This window comes from Coenobita brevimanus, chromosome 47 (genome assembly GCF_032717465.1).
Source record: "Coenobita brevimanus isolate Jiangsu-jjx chromosome 47, ASM3271746v2, whole genome shotgun sequence".
Taxonomy (NCBI): Eukaryota; Metazoa; Arthropoda; class Malacostraca; order Decapoda; family Coenobitidae; genus Coenobita; species Coenobita brevimanus.
Window position 1 is genome coordinate 14245191 of NC_137000.1, and position 17825 is coordinate 14263015.

A 17825-nucleotide genomic window follows, 5' to 3' on the forward strand; every position below is an offset into this window, starting at 1 on the left:
TTTTTCTGACGAATATTTTTGTGCTTAGAAACGCGATTCGAGCGACTGTGCTTTTTCAGCATGCACACCACCTCACGCGAATCATGTGACCATGCCGGAGAGGGTTAATGTGCTTGTCTTGTATTGTTGATTTGGATTCATACTCATCTAGTTTACTTTTCATCCTGTCTCTTTGATCTTCCATCCTCTTATTCTCCCTCTTAAGCTGTTATATTTCATTAGAGGCAGATTTATTGCTCACTTTTAATTCTGTAACTTCTCTTTCTTGTTCATCAATGCGTGTACAAACTTTTTCCAATTTATTCCATAGAATTTCGATCTCGTTTTCCTGCTCTATGGTCCATTCTTGTAATGCTCTATTTACTCCCCATACATTTTTTATCTCCTGGACATTCCTCTCTGCTGTTTTCTCTACTCCTGCCACTCTTGTTTGGTTCAGCTTAATACTTCCATTTCCCACATCCTCTTCAGAGAAGCCCTGAAACTCTCTCTCACCAGCTGTAAACAAAGCACCGTCCCTTTCTGCCACGATTCAACCATATGGAGACTTTCTATTTCCACTATATCTTGTTCTTTTTATGACTGAAACCACAATTTTTTTTTTAACTACTGTCCGATGGGACCACCATTCATGCACTCATTAACATGATCACAAATAAGCTGGTCTTCTTTTCGTCTCTGATTCAGTGATTATTTCCCCACGATCCAGGAAGAGCTCCGTCTCTGTCGGTGACCTGTGTGTATTTACCTATTTGTAGTATACAGGAATTGAGCGATGCTCTTGTTGTCCTGTCTCCATATCCACATTTATCTAGTTTACTTTTACACACATGAATGTTTTTCTTCTGCACCACCTTTTTGTCTAAGTCGTTCCAAATACTTATGTATTTACCCAATATACCTAATTGAGATACACACGAAATATGCTATGCTCGTGGGTTCCCATTGCTGTTTCTCAGTAAGTCAAATTTAGCTTTAAACTCGTTTAAGTTTTTAGACTGGATGATAATATTTTCCATTCCAGCCTCTTTGCTTAATTTCCAGGTCATTTTGAGTATATCATTTACTAAACTTTCTGATATCAACTTGACTCTCATTGGTCTTGTTTCCCCTTTCCTATAAGGCCCTATCCTCCTTACTTCCTCAATTTCTTTTACCTACTTGTCTCCTTCGGGGTCAATTTTGCCTAATATACCTCTCACCAGGTTCGTGTCTCTCTTGAGTCTCACGAATCTAATCTTTTCTTCCTCCTCCCTGTTTCCAAATATTACCATGCATCTGTTCCTTTCTACAGTTTCTCTCACTATTTTCTCTTTTTTCTTCAGTATTTTCACTACATTTTCTTCCATCTTTTTCTTGTTCATTTCCCTTTCTTCCCGGATGATTTCTCTTAAGCTGACCATTTCTTTCTGTTCTTCTACGTGTGCCCACTTTGCCTTATGTTCTTCTAATACACTACTCACCTTCTCTGTTTTATTAGTACTCTCTTCTAGTTTCCTCCTCAATTCAACATTTTCACGCTTCAAATTTCTGATTTCTTCATTCGCCGTCTCATTAGACTGGATCAGACTCTGTAGAGTAATTTTCGTATTCTCAGACACGTCCTTTAACACTAAATTCTCCACTTTCTTTTCAAGTTCACTAATCCTCATTATCAATGTTTTAACCTGATCCATGATATTAGTATTTCTATCAAATCCTGGAAATTCGAGTCCCTCAGTGTTTACATTTTCGGCCATGTTGGATGTTGGTTACTGTAGGAAAAACAACTGTTACCGAAAATACTACAAAACATTCATGTATATTCTTCCCAATAAATCTTTACATTTTTGGTAGTCTATATTAACTTACAATATTTTAAACTTAAAACAAAACCATAGGAGACAGGATAAACATAATTCCTGGAAACTACTTAAGGTATGCAGCCTGGGCCTGGGAGCTGTTGGGAGACATGTCCGTCCGTTGTGGCTGTCCGTGTGTGTGTGTGTGTTTGCAAAGCGGTGCACCCAACACATGAGGCCCGAGGTGGCCGTTGTTAATGTTTTTGTTTTACTATCAACGTCATAATGTACACCAGGAAACCATTTACTATGCTGAGTGGTAATCATATAACCAAATTATGGTGCCTGGTGGTTTAGTGGGTAATTAACCCCTTCGTTACCGACGCCCCCCCCCCCCCAGTCGCTCCCCGCACCCCTCTCAAACCGGATTTCCCCTTCATTCCGCATGTTCGTGGGGTAGTGTTTTATTTATCCTTACATTGTTCCCTTTCGGTTTATATTATATTTTGTATTGCCAAATACATATTGACCATGAGATATATGTAACAAATTGCAGTAGTAGTAGCAGTAATAATAATAGTAGTAGCAGTAGTAGTACTAGTAGTAGTAAGATATATAAAAAATATACATACTGAACATAAATAAAAAGGTCTGTAATTATTTACCTTGTAGTAGTGTAGGCTGTAGGTGAGGTATGTAGTAGATAAATCCGAGGCAGGTGAGGGAGGTAGTAAGCAGACCCGAGGTAAGTGAGGCAGGTAAGGTAGGTGGGGCAGGGGAGGTAGGTGAGTAGGGTGGCACGCTCCAAGGCTGGCATACCTAGTGCACTCCGAGGCAGGTGCACCGAGACAGGTGAGTGAATCACTGGGCGTGCCAGACCTGGAAGTGTTCGAGGGAACACAAACCAGGCTGTTGAGGGCAGGTGGGGCAATGTTTTCTGCTCAGCTTTGTCTTGCCCTCTCTGTGACATATCCTGCAGCGCTTCCGAGGCTGCCTGCTTTTCTCAGTGGCAGGTATGGTCAACAGTCCATGGCACTGAGTAGCCCCTCCACCCCCACCTCCCTGCCTTTTCTTCTTGGGGGATTTTTCTTCTCTGACCAGACATAAGGCAGCATATCCCATCGAGCATTGGGAGAGGAGTTCGTGGGTCACCAGCTTGACGAAGTCCCCAAATTCAATCCACTTCATGTTGGGGTGCAGATTCATGCAGATTGTTCTGGCGTTTGACAGCATGCGTGAAATCATACATAGTCCAATCTTCTTGAACCACGCATATGATTTACGAGTGGGATCAGTGGGCTCCAATAGCTGGTCTACCAAATCCACACCCCCCATCTGCTTGTTGTACTTCTGGATTGGCTCTGGTTTTTTTATATATTCCTTCTTGCCTCCCTTCAGGTAACGTGTTCTCTCCACAAACCCTGCCTCGTACTTGGTGGTGATTACATTGACATATTTTGTGTCTCTAAACTTCACAAGAAGGGTTTAGTTATTCGTTGAGAATAGTGCTTGGCCTTTCTGCAGAGCTTCATTTCTCACAATATGGGGGACTCCTCTAGTTGCATGTATAGTGCCTGCCATTAGTGTATCCCTCTCTAGTAAGCACTGGGCAAGGTGCATGGAAAAGTACCAGTTATCTAGCACCACATGCCTTCCCTTCTTCAGGAGGTCGCCCATGAGGAAAACTGGTACTCGCTCAGACTTACCCAAAGCAGACAGGTCTGGATCCTCCAACATCAGGTTATACAGGCGTGGTGTATATAAGCAAAAGTTCCATGTGTATCCTCTGGCACTGAGGAAGCTAGGGCACAGTGCAATGAGTTTCAGTCCAAACTGCTTCCTCTTGGTTTTGATATATTGACTGAAGTGTAGCCTGCCTTTGTAGAGGATGAGGGATTCGTCCACAGCTTCTCCCCAGCAGAAATGTACAGCAAGCATTTTTCCTGCAGCATAATAAGGAAGGTGGATATTCTTGTAATAGGCTTCTTGACATCTGCACCATCAGGGTGTGAGTATCGGATAAAACGCTGGATTTGTGAAAACCTATTCCTACTCATTATTGCTGAGGTAAACACAGGTGGGCCTTGGCTGAGTAATGAGGTGCTCCAATGGTCCAATACTTTTGGTAATATGTTGAGTCCCATCAGTAGTTGCAAACAAATGAATACGTTCATCTCATCCTCGTGAACATCCCTCCATTTCTTCCCCATAAATTTGTCAGGCCCGATGTGAGGGTTTTCCCTGAAGAATTTGTGCGCCCACTCATTTGTCCACGAACACAGGAACTGGACCAGATAGTTGGAAACAAGCAGCTGAAAACAGTCCATGGGACTCATTGCATGTGCTTGATGATGATCCATAATGGCTGGATGCACATTGGGAAAGTCATCAATAACATTAGGAAAAGGGCTGGGTTGCTGGTCTGCAAAGGGATCTCCCATAAGTGTGAATCCTGGGGTAGCAAGGCCTGGTAATAATGACGACATAGATGAACTAGTGTCAGAAGCGTGACTTTCCTCCTCAGTCTCGTTATCACTGCTCACTGCACTGTCATTCTCAGGCATATAATCTTCGTCTAAGTCAGACTGAGTCTCATTGTCATCTGACCCCTCCAGTTCACTATCCCATTCCATTTCCACATCACTTTCACTATCAGACGACACCATGGCACCTCCTCTCACAAGGAAATGGGGTAACTGTCCTGCAAGCACGTGATTCCCTCCTTCCCTCCCCCCATCCGTGGGTACAGCAAGGCTGGACTTGTTGCTAGGCAACCATAAGCTCTGATACCAACATTCACATTTGTTCTATGTCATATTATATAGGTACATATATGTAACAAAATAGCAATATACAGTAAGACCTCACTATAATCGACTAATTGGGGCCCATGCCATTCCAAAAAATGCGAAATTCCAATAAAAGCGACATCCGGACTTCCCTCTGTTAAACCGGACTTTTTCCGATATATCAGACATTAGTCCGGATCATATGAACGGTCTTTAAACTGTTTTGACACCACTGCAGTATTGTACTGTATTCTAACTTCACTACATTAATCAAATGGTATAACATATATAATATTACTGTACTCCACAATGATAAAAATGTCTTTTATTTATCTTATTGTGGTGAATATAGCTGAAGTAGTCAGGCAGTCTGGACTGCTTCTGGCTTTATCGGACTTTTTCCGACATATAGGAATTTAGTCCGGTAGCTCCTCAAGTCCGATAAAAGCAAATTCCGGTCTATTGAAGTCCGTTATATCGAGGTTTTACTGTATACTATACAATATGCCCCCAAACAAAATTAGCTCATTGGCATAAATCTATGACACGTGCCAGAGCCATGACGGGTGCATGACATCATAGCTAGTTGCCACTGAGTCACAACACGTGCCATCATTATTTCAGCCAAACCAATCATTAAGCTCCCCTGAATGTCCCTATATATCTCATGTTTATGCCCGTATTCATGAGCGAATTTGGTTTCTCAAATGAACTTTATTTATGTATGCAGGAGTATACACGTGTGGAATTCGGTAATGAAGAGGTTAAGGCACTCCAATCAGACTGAGCCAGTGCAGGTTTATATCCAAGGGATGGTTGGGGTTTACTGTTCATGTTCTACTCAGAGATGAGTGAGGCTGGTCATTCTCATCTTAAATGTCAGGACCAACTTGCCTAGCCCAGGGCTCCTATGCTCCTCATGGGGCAACACTGGATTAGATGATGAATGAAAGAATGAATGTTAAATACCAACCAAATCTTGGCTGTTCACAGCATGTGTAATAATAGTTTAGCCATGATTTAAAGGACTTCAGAAAATTTGTGGCTAAACACTAACTAGCAGCTGAAGGAAGAAGGTGGTGGAGTTGGGGGTTGAAGGTTCAGGGAGGGGTAGACCTGGTTCCGATCATACCCCTTCACTCTGTTCAGGGCATGGAGGTAAGGATGGAGTAACCCGAGCAGAAATTATTACATGTGAGTGTACATCACACACGCATGCATGTGTGCATGCACATATGCCAAAGGACCGGATGGAATCTCTAACTGGGTACTGAAGGAATGCAGATAACAACTGGCGGATAAGATTCACAGTTTAATTGTGTGTTCTCTGGAAGGGGGGAAAGTGCCTCAGGAATGGAAGAGGGCAAATGTGGTACCAATTTATAATGAAGGAAACAAGGAAGAACTCCTGAATTATAGACCAGTGTCTCTGACCAGGGTGGTCGCAAAACTGTGCGAGAGAATCCTGACAGATAGATGGATAAAATATCTGGAAGAGATGAACATTTTGGCTGATAAGTCAGTTTGGATTCAGAAGTGGAAGGTCATGTGTTTCCAACTTGTTGAGCTTTTACTTAAGAGCGATTGATGTGCTACAGGAGAGAGACGGTAGGGTGGATTGTGTGTATTTAGATTTGAAGACGGCCTTCGACAAGGTACCCCATAAGCGACTACTGTGGAAATTGGAGCATATACGAGGACTAAAGGGAAACCTCCTGGCATGGATAGGAGACTTTTTGCGAGACAGACAATTGAGGACAGTAATAAAGGATAGGATGTCTGGATGGAGGGAAGTAATAAGTGGAGTCCCACAGGGCTTGGTGTTAGCACCAGTAATGTTCCTGATTTACATAAATGATAAGGTAGATGGAATGAACAGTTATGCAAGTCTGTTTGCTAATGATGCAAAGATCTTGAGGAAAGCAGAAGTTGAGGAAGACTGCAAAAAGCTGCAGAAGGATCTGGATAGGATACACAATTGGAGCTGGATGCAGGAAATGAAATTCAGTACAAAAAAATATAAAATATTAAAAATGGGTAAAAGTACCAAGAGACCATCACTGAATTATTTGATGGGTAATGAACCAATCACAATGGCAAGAGAAGAGAAAGATTTGGGAGTGCTGGTCCAGGATAGTTTGTCACCTGAAAAACACATTAACAAGGCAGTTAGAGAGACGTATAAATTCCTGACCAACATAAGAGTTGCATTTCATTACAAGGATGAGGAGATGATGAATATATTGATAGTGGCCATGATCCACCCCAGGTTAGAATATGCATCAGTAGTGTGGTCCCCACACAAAAAGAAAGATACCCGGTATAAACAAGATTGAGAGAATACAAAGAAGAGCAACCAAGATGGTTCCCAGCCTGGCAGATCTGTCATAGAGAGAGAGGCTGGAAAAGCTTGATTTTCCTTCCTTAAAGGAAAGGAGAGAGAAAGGCAGCATGATTGCAGTGTGGCCATGATGGGAGTAGATAAAACTGACAGAGAAGATCTGTTTGTATGGGATACGAGAGTAACAAGAGGACACGGAGTAAAACTGAAGAGGCCAAGTTGCTTGAGGGATATCAAGAAACATAGTTTTCCTTATAGATGCATAGACCTGTGGAATAGCCTGGACAAAGAGATCATCCACCCTAAAAACTTAAACGAGTTCAAAGCAAAATCTGACTTACTGTATTGAGAAATAGAGACGGGACCCCACGAGCATAGCTCATTTCCTGTATACCACAAGTAGGTAAATACAACTACAGTAGGTAAATGCGCACAAATACACACACACATATATTATATATATATATATATACACACACACACACACATACACAAAAATGTGTACAGTTTGCTTACCCCTCTGTCTACTGACTGATACCTTATCCATTTTCTAATCCAAGTGCCTTGGGCAAAAAGATCTCAGAGGAACCTTCCACCAATCATCATTACTCATATCTACCATCTTAACCCATCTTCCGAAGGATAAGTCCTTATTACATAAATTATATCCTTCCACCTCATTCCACATGCAATATTCCCACATATGAGTACTTATAATCTTTAATTACATTTATCAACCTCATTACACAACCCATCTTCCCAGATGAGTACCTTTTATGCCTTATTTATATCCCTCCACCTCATTCTACAACCCAGCTTCCCATCTGAGTACTGTTATCCCTTACAATAGTTATATCCCTCCATCTCATTCCACAAACCATTTTCTCACACACAAGTACTTGTTACCCATTATTTATATCCCACCACCTCATTCCATAATGCAACTTACAGCATTAACCTTCTGTAATGTAAGGGTTTACTTCTACCTGAATTTCTCAAAGTGGACAGTACTGAGCTCTATCTTGGTGTCAATACAAAGCCGCAGAAGGAGAAACAGCACATCTTCTTCCTGTGACTGTGATGACCAGCTGCATCTCTCTACAGCTGCCATGATGTGTCCACGCATCACTGAATCCAAGCCACCCAGTGCATTCCATCCATACCACCAGTCCCGAAATTTCTTGATCTCTTTCTGTAATTGCAAATCAACATGAAAATAATAACCATTTAGCCATGTAATTCAATGTAATTTATACACATGAATTCTTGCATTCTTCACATAATATACAGAATTTATCACTTCACAACTGGTAACCCATACCTCACCGATAGGTGCAACTTATCAATTTAACAATGTTTCAAACAGAATAAAATATAGCCATTCATCCATCACTGGCACTGCAGTGTATCAGTTGGTGTCTGCAAAACACAGGCTTTTGTATAGCAACAAGCCTGTTTTTTCTCTGTCAAGTCATATGGAGACCTTGAGACCATGAGCCAACGCTTGAGGTTTGAATCAGATTAAAGTAAGAAACAGGACAAAACCAATAAAAACCAGGATGATAAAAATGACAAAAGCATCTCACCAGCCATGTCAGATATCCAGAGTTTATGTCACCTACTAGCAAACTTTAGACCCATATGGAGTAAATAATACACAATTTCAACAAATACCATAAACTCGGGTGAGTACAGGTGTGTTGTGAATTAAGACAGTTTGTCAGTAAAAAATTTTAATACCCTACTGAAAATCTCTCACACAAAATAACCAAACAGAAACATGTTTCCACAGGATTATTCATGATGTTACTGCCATACTGTCATGACAGTTTGTTTTCAATTAGTAATACTGAAGTCTTACTATCTGTAATGAAGGGAGATGAGCTGAGTTTCAAACTGTGTGCCCCTGTCTGTCAAAAGTTGGGAAGACACCAGCTGAGTGATGTGGGTAGGCTGCCAATCTGTGGGTTCTCACTAATTTTAAGTACAGTAACTTCTCAAATAACACGAGGGTTATGTTCCTGGAGAGGTCGCATTATCTAAAAACGCGCTATTTAAACAATTTTCCCACAAGAAACAATGGTAATATTAGGGGTTACGTTCCTGGACTCTGGGAAAGTCTACCCATTTGGGAAGTTATGCTACTCTAAACATCAAAGCAACAATATTAATTTGAAAGAAAATCCACGTAAAAAACAAAAACAGTATATTTGGGGAGAAGTAAACAACATCTGTGCACTAGTTGGGCCGAAGCATTGTTTACTTCTCCCCAAATACATACAGTACTGTTTTTGTTTTTTATGTGGATCTTCTTTCAATTTTGCTTTCACAGCATTGTGAAAGTTCCTCAATATTATTAATGCAACTGTAGGTCACAGAAACAATACAGTAAAAGCAACATTTTTATTACTGTAAGTAGGTCACAAACAGTAACAACACAGCATCACTTCATCTACGCATCACTCGTCGTCTGCTGCTGTCCCTCCTCACCCACTCTCCCACCTCCAGCCCTCCCCCACTTCCTGCCGCTCCCCCTCCTCGCTCTGCTGTCCTGATATGTAAAGACTTAATTAACCATAATGAAACAGATACAATATATATATATATATATATATATATGTATATACAGTAATCCCCATAATATCCGGACGCCCAATTTCCGGACATCCCCAATTACCGGACATTTTCGTCCCGGGATCCAATATTCCCAAAATGGGCCAAAAACTGCAAAAAATTAGAAAAAAATCCGACTTTTTCCCGCTCGTAATTTGAAGTTAGCGCGCGCAGCGCGGGCCAGCTGTGTTTTGGAGTGTCGTTCCACTGATGTCCGCTAGAGCGCCTGTCTCTCGTTGTGTGTGCTCGCTCGTCATCATGGCCGCCCACGTGCTCGCTTTTGTGGTGGTGCCTTACCTGCTGCAGGCTCTCCTGCTGCTCTTCTGCCTCTCCTTCGTGTGTGTGATGATGGCCCCACCGCCTTAGAAGAGGAAGAGAGTAGTTTTGACTCTGGAGAAGAAGAGGGAGATACCGGACAAGGTGGATGCGGGATGGTCTTCCTCACGCATCCTTCATGAATTCCACCTGGCCCGATCTGCTTTGTATGATACCAAGAGATCCCGAGACAAACTCATGCAGTACACGGATGACTTCTCGTCGAAAAGCAAATGCAACGTGGAGAGGAAGGTGATGTTTACTCCCAAGTATGCAGAAGTCGACCGCTCCACGTTGATTTGGCATCGACAGCAACGTGCTGTTGGTGTGATGGTGCATGGTACGGAGCTGAAGGCTGCTGCTGAGAAGTTAGCAAGGCTTCACGACGCCCTAGACTTCAAGGAATCTGAAGGTTGGCTCTCCGTGTTCAAGTTACGACATGGCCTTACCAACCGTAAGTCTCATGGCGAAGCTTTGGACGCCAACAAGGATGAAGCAGATGAGTTTCGGCACAAGGGGAAGCGCTTGATCACCAGGGAGGGCCTCACTCTTAGTCAAGTCTACAACGCTGACGAAACTGGCTAATTCTATCGCTCTTTGCCTACGAACACTCTAGCCGAGGAGACGGAGAAGCGTGTACCTGGCCGCGAGCTCTGCAAGCAATGGATATCTGCTTTGTGTTGTGCCAATGCTAACGGCATGCACCGGCTTAAGCCCGTTATTGTTGGGACGTGCAAAGCAGCCTCGGTGTCTTCGTGGGGTGATGGATGTCCTTCCTGTTGTCTGGTACCATTCCTTGAAGGCATGGTTCACTGCCCAGATTTTCAAAGACTGGTTCCACTGCTATTTCGTCAAGGAGGTCATCCATTACCAGATGGAGAAACTGGGAATCCCACGCGACCAGGTAAAGGCCCTCCTTCTCCTCGACAATGGACCTGCTCACCCATGCAACAAGGACTTGCTGGCTGAGAATGGCCGCATTACGTGCATGTTTCTGCCACCTAATACTACTGCTCTCATCCAACCAATGGACCAAGGAGTGATCGTGGCAACGAAAAGGCTGTACCGACAGAAGTTCCTGGACAAGGTGATGGTTGTTCTCGAAGACGAGACCGAGCGCAGGGAGGGACGGGACAAGCGAGGCCAGCGGACTTTGGAAAACCTTCGCCACTACAACATCAAGTCTGTCATCTACAATTGGGCCAGTGCATGGAAGGAAATTCCTGTCAAAACTCTAGAAAATGGTTGGTCTCGTCTGCTTCTCGGAACGGATGTGGAGCACGATTTCCTAGGTTTTGACGTGGATGACTCCCATGCACGTCTAAGTGCACATGGGGACGATGTTGATGTGGACGAAGTGTGTGAGTGGTTGGATGAGGACGAGGGCGATCCTGGGTGTCAGACATTGTCTGATATCGAAATCACATCTTCAGTTGCAGGTGTCAGTACCCAGCTTGAAGATTCCGACGAGGACAGCGACGATGACGCGGACTCCTCTCAGCGTGACACTACTCCAGCCATCCCCAAGCTGAGCGCACTCCGGGAACACCTAGAGTTCGTTCTGGACTACCTGGAGCACCCGGACTGCGACAGGGAGATGGGGCCCTTGGGACTTGTGGAGGAAGTGCACGCTTTCAGGCAGCGCATTATTAATCGTCAAAATCGTAGTTCCCTGCGTCAATCAACCATTGACAGATTTTTCAGGCCCGTGACCCCCGCTGTGCCCAGCCCTGTCTCCACTCCACTGCCTCCCCAAGACAGGCCCTCATGCTCCGAGTCACAGCCCAGCACATCCGGCACGATGGAGTCACCACTCGATGTGAGTTTGCGCCTCTCTTCAGAGTCGTCTGCAGTGGGTACGCCATCACCACGACCCAGCGACGCACCCCTAGGTCACCTGCAAGAGCTACTCTCAGACTCTGACAGTGATTAGATGCCTAGAACTTCTCCACTAGACCACGTGGGAATTTACAGTGTTGTGCAGTGAAAAAAAACAGTGCATAGTGTTAAGGAATTAGAATTCTGAGTGAAAAGACAAAGATTTAATTGACTTTCAATGTAATGTAAATTAACTAGAGTGTGTTATGTTTAGAAAATGGTTTTATGAGTGGAAAGATTTATAGTGCAGAGTGCAACACTTATTTCATTAAGGTACAATGGAGCGCAAGTAAGACAAGAGTGCGCAGTGTTAAGAGAATGGAAATCTGAGTGGAAATGACTAAGTTCAGTGCAAGACTTCATGAACAGCATACTGCAAGTGCTTCAGGAACTCCTTCTTACTGTCAGAGTCTGAGAGGAGGTGGGATATTCATCGAGATGGCCAGGGACTTGCTATAAGTACCCACAATGTTTCATATTGTACTGTATTTTCCATACTGTACTTACCTCTAACACCTCATCTCACTCTTTTATGTCCCTTATTGGTGTGAATAGGATCTTAGGTGCAATGCATGTGCAGTAGGGAGGTGTTTTTCTGAGTTAGGCTAGGTTAGGGTCCATAACTACCAGTCCAGGAGCCAGGGACTTGTTGTAAGTACCCAAAATGTTTAATATTGTATAAACTCACCTCTAAAACCTCATTTTATGGTTCTTTTGCATTTATTTTAGTCTTCTATGTCCCTTATTGGTGTGATTTGGGTCTTAAATAGGTGCAATGCATGTCCAGAGGGAGTTGTATAGGTGTTTTTCTGAGTTAGGGTCCATAAGTACAAGTCCAGGAGGCTGGGGCCCAACATCCGGACAGGACCACTTTCCGGATGTGCCTTTGGCTCTATTACATCGGATATTGGGGGGATTACTGTATATGTATATGTGTATATATATATATATATATATATATACAGTATATATATATTCAACTGATAAATTAAACCATCCCCGAGACGGTCTATCAGCTCGGGACTGTCCAAGGCGCGTGCCACTAATTTGAAAACATCATGTACGTGTAAAGTAGCATTAAATTGAGAAACCTTTGTTGGTTAAACATATCTCTTTAAATATCTGCTCGTGCTAAAATGAAAACGCGGTTTAAACGTTAGTTGAGAGGTTACTGTATGCATGTTGGTTGTTTGGAGGGAAGCCTAGTTTGGGACATCCTAACACTGACTGAGGGTTGTGAATTATTTGTTAGTGATGATGTGTGTTTTTATCTGTTGGAGTCTGGTCCAGCATGCTGGTGTCGGGAGGAGCAGCAGCCCATGGGAGTTTTGGCAGCTCTAGCTTTTGGTTCTGAGGTACTTGGCAGGCATAGAAGAGCACTAGGAAGCTGGACAAATAGTGACCAAGTTGTTACATAATTTGGAGGACTGCTATACATGAAATGTCATAACAACAAATTGTTTATCCCTGAAGAAAGGTATGTGGTGAGTGAAAATGGTCAGTATCATTATTTTGAACAATAAAATCTGCCATACCTCTCGGACTTAATGGTACAAAAGAAATCCAGAAATATAAGAGGGAGTGGTGTGGGTATGTGACTACATTATTGGAATCATACAAGTGAGGTCATTATTGCATGTGGCCTAAGTTATATACTGCATGTGGTAGAAGAGAAACTGTAAATACTGTGGTATGTGTTACAATTTTGGTACATGAGTTAGAGTACGAAACCAGTAACTGTTTTATGGTTCGTAACATGATATTCCTGCATGATGAGTGGCTATGCATTAAATTTGTGAAGTGTTATGGGTATCATCAGTGATTCTAGTGTATGATTTCTTTGAGATTCCCCTGTAACAAATACAAGCCACTGTAAATACTGGTGATTGTTTAACCTAGCCAGGAGTTGTCATCTAAGTCTTCAAGAGTGGGTAGATGGGGATAATTTCATGTACAGTAAGTATGGGAAGGTTAACTCAAGTAACTCTCCTGCGGTGGGTGAATCCTTTCTGCCTTATTACATATCTATCTATCTATACCCAGATGCCCTAATTTCCAATGAGGTGGCCACAAACTAATCACCTCCATGTCACCCTGTCCCCTGCCATTTCAATGCCCTCCCCCCAACTTACATTCCCCTCCCTCCTATACCTCTCCACTCCAACCCTCCATCTCATCCTCAGTCTCCCCCTCCCCCCCCCTCCACCTCACTCCTATACATTCTCCTCACTAATCTCTCATTCTTGGTCCTCACTGCATGGCAAAATCACCTCAAAGTATTTCTCCTAACACTTTTTATCACATCCACATCACAATTGTCCTTCACTTCCTCAATTGTCAGTCTGTCTCTCCATGTAACTCCACATGCTCTTCTCAAGTAATGCCTTTCCACTCCTCTCAACCTTGACTTGTACCCTTCCAACAAGATAAAAGCTTCACTTCCATACGTTACAGTTGGCATCACAATAGTGTCATGCAGCAAATTTTTTACTTCCATGCTCACTTCCCTATTACTTCTCTCTGGTTTCAATGAACCATCAACCTTTCTTCCCTGCTGTAACCTTCAAAGCACTTCATCCTCTAAACTTCTATCCTTACTCATCACACTACCCAAGTTATTAATCACATTCAACAACTGCTATTCGCAGGTTAATATATTTGCGGATTTTTCTGGGAAATTATTTCAAGATATTTTCTGCTTTTCCCACAGTTTCAGCTGTTCCTAGTGGTTTATAAGTGATTTTTTTTCATGTTTTCTGTGTGAAATACTATCCTATACAGTTAAACTGTACAAATACCCTGTATAGGTATGTGCTGTTCAGCACACAGCATACTCTCATCATCACATGGTGGGTACAGTAAACTGTACCCAGAAGGGCTTGTGTACCATCCTGTATTGTATTTTTAGGAAGTATTAATGTGCCATAAAATGCCTTTACAGGTGTTATAATGGGTTTGTGGGTAACAGGAACAAATAAACCCTGAAATCAGTGACTCCTCTGGGCTATTTGTGGAATTCAACATTCGTAGGATGTTGTGGTACATAACCCCTGCAATTAGTGGGACTTGACTGTACTGTACTTTATTATGAAAATGGAATAATTTTACTGTATTTGAAATGAACAGCAATTGATGGGCATTCATAGAGCATCTGACATTTTTTTTTGTTTTCTTAGCAGAGTCACAGGCAAAGTAGTCAGTGATTGCTTCTATGTGTATTTACCTAATTGTATTTACCTAATTGTGATATACAGGAAATGAGCTACGCTCGTGGGGTCCAGTCTCTGTTTCTCAGTAAGTCAAATTTAGCTTTAAGCTCGTTTAAGTTTTTAGACTGGACGATCTCTTAGTCCAGGATATTCCACAGGTCTATACAGCTACAGGGAAAACTATATTTCTTGATATCCTTCAAGCAGCTTGGTTTCTTCAGTTTTATTCCGTGTCCTCTTGTTACTCTCTTATCCTATAAAAACAGATCTTCTTTGTCAATTTAATCTGCTCCCACCATGGTCATGAACACTGCAATCATGTTGTCTCTCTTTCTCCTTTCTTCTAAGGAAGGAAAATCAGGCTTTTCCAGCCTCTCTCTGTAAGACAGATCTGCCAGACTGAGGACCATTTTAGTTGCTGTTCTTTGTATTCTCTCAATCTTGTTTATATCTTTCTTTTTGTGTGGGGACCACACTACCGCTGCATATTCTAACCCGGAGCGAATCAGGCCACTATCAATTTTTTCATCATCTCCTCATCTATATAATGAAAAGCTACTCTTAATTAGTCAGGAGTTTATATGTCTCTCTAACTGCCTTGTTAATGTGTTTTTCAGGTGACAAACTGTCCTGGACCAGCACTCCCAAATCTTTCTCTTCTCTCGCTTTTGTGACTGGATCATTACCCATCAAATAATTCAATGATGGCCTCTTGGTACTTTTACCCATTTCCAATATTTAACATTTCTTTGCATTAAATTTCATTTCCCACATCCAGCTCCAATCGTGTATCCTATCCAGATCCCCCTGCAGCGTTTTACAATCCTCCTCAACCTCTACCTTCCTCAAGATCTTTGCATCATCAGCAAACAGACTTGCATAACTGTTCACTCCATCTACCATAACATTTACATAAATCAGGAACATTACTGGCGCAAACACCGAGCCCTGTGGGACTCCACTTGTTACTTCCCTCCATCGAGACATCTTATCCTTTATTACTGTCCTTATTTGTCTGTCTCTCAAAAAGTCTCTCATCCATTCCAGGAGGTTCCCCTTCAGTCCTCCTATATGCTCTAGTTTCCACATTAGTCTCTTAAGGGGTACCTTGTCAAAGGCCTTCTCCAAATCTAAATACACACAATCCACCCAACCATCTCTCTCTCCTGTAGCACGTCAATCGCTCTTGAGTAAAAACTCAACAAGTTGGAAACACATGACCTTCCACTTCTAAACCCAAACTGGCTATCAGCCAAAATTATCATCTCTTCCAGATATTTTATCCATCTATCTGTCAGAATTCTTTCCCTTATAAATTGCTACCACATTTGCCCTCTTCCATTCTCGAGGCACTTTCCCCTCTTCCAGAGAACACAGTTACACTGTAAATCTTATCTGCCAGTTGTTCTCTGCATTCCATCAGTGCCCAATTAGAGATTCTATCTGGTCCTGGAGCTTACCTTACATCTTGAGTTTCCAGTAATTTATACACTTCCTGTACTTCCTGTACTTTTATCACTACATTTCTGGTCACTCCCTCCCCTTCCACAAACTCCTTTTCATTGGTGAAAACTGGTTGGAAACATTTGATCATTATTTCTGCTTGCATTGCTGCATCTTTATAGACCTCTCCTTCTACCTTCAGTTTGGTGATTCCTTCCTTTTGTTTCAGTATGCCACTGACAAATCTATAAAACAGTTTGGGTTCATCCTTACATTTATCTATTATACCTTTTTCAAAATTCCTTTCTTCCTCTCTACGTGTTCTTGTGTATTCATTTCTAGTTCTTTTATATTCTTCCTTTGTTCTGTTGTTACCTCTCTAATTCTTCCTTTGTTCTGTTGTTACCTCTCTATCTCCAATTGTTTCACGCCGTGTCTCTCTCTTTTTCTGCTATCATACACCTTCTATTAAACCACTCCTTTTTCCTGTTTTCTTTCTCCCTTACTCTTGGCACAAATTTTTCCACTCCTGAATTACAGAGGCCTAGAAAAATATCCCACTTCCTCGGTATCTCTCGTTTCCCTGAATTACAGGTATCTCTAATCTGCATTTTAAAAAATTTTTCTCAATCCTGTAAAGTTTGCTTTCCCAAAGTTGTACAAGTATCATCCCGGCCTATAAAGCTCGTCTCTTGGCTCCACGTTCCCTGTTATCGTCTGGAACTCAATGACCACATGATCACTTTTTCCAATAGGACACAGATATTTCAAGGATTCTATTACATCGAGTTCTTTGGTAAACTGTAAGTCTAGCCTTGCTGGTGTTTCCTCACCTCGGAACTGTGTCTGTTCTTTGACCCATTGCATCATCACATTGTTCATTGTTATATTTAATAATACGGTGCCCAATGAATCTTCACTGCCTCCTGAGTCCCATTCCTCCCAGTTCACCTCTATACAATTGAAGTCACCCATTAAAATTATATTGCTGCTTATCTCAATCATTTTCTGTAAATAACTAGCAACATCTGACAACATTTCCTGGTATTCATCATCATTACATGCTCTTGTCTTAAGGGGAAAATACACTACTGCCATATCTCTCTTGCCATTCTCTCCAGTTTCTAATTTCATATTTATTGCTTTAGCCCTGCCTTCTCCCATTTCCACGATATCTACATTTATGTTGTTCTTCACTGCTATCATTACTCCTCCTCCCGTTTTTTCTTTTCTGTCTCTTCTCCACAGTTTGTATTTACCATCTCCCATATGAACATCAATATCTTCTCTTAATTTGGTCTCTACAAAGCACATAACATCAGGTTCATGTACCCTCAAAAAATCGTTGATTTCTAGCCTTGCCGATATTAAACCACCAACATTAGTATGTGCCACCTTCAAATTATTTTTGATGTTTTTTATACCCTCTTTTCTTCTTCTCTCCACCGCTACCACT

General features: G+C 42.1%; 1 protein-coding gene across 1 annotated transcript in view; it reads right to left on the bottom strand.

The window, feature by feature from the left end:
- LOC145399092 (uncharacterized) overlaps positions 1-17825 on the bottom strand; it is a 222660-nt gene that overhangs the window by 122838 nt on the left and 81997 nt on the right. Inside the window, exon 4 of the mRNA XM_080271842.1 lies at positions 7898-8103. Coding sequence (XP_080127968.1) covers positions 7898-8103 — 206 coding nt within the window. The remainder of the gene's footprint in view (positions 1-7897; positions 8104-17825) is intronic.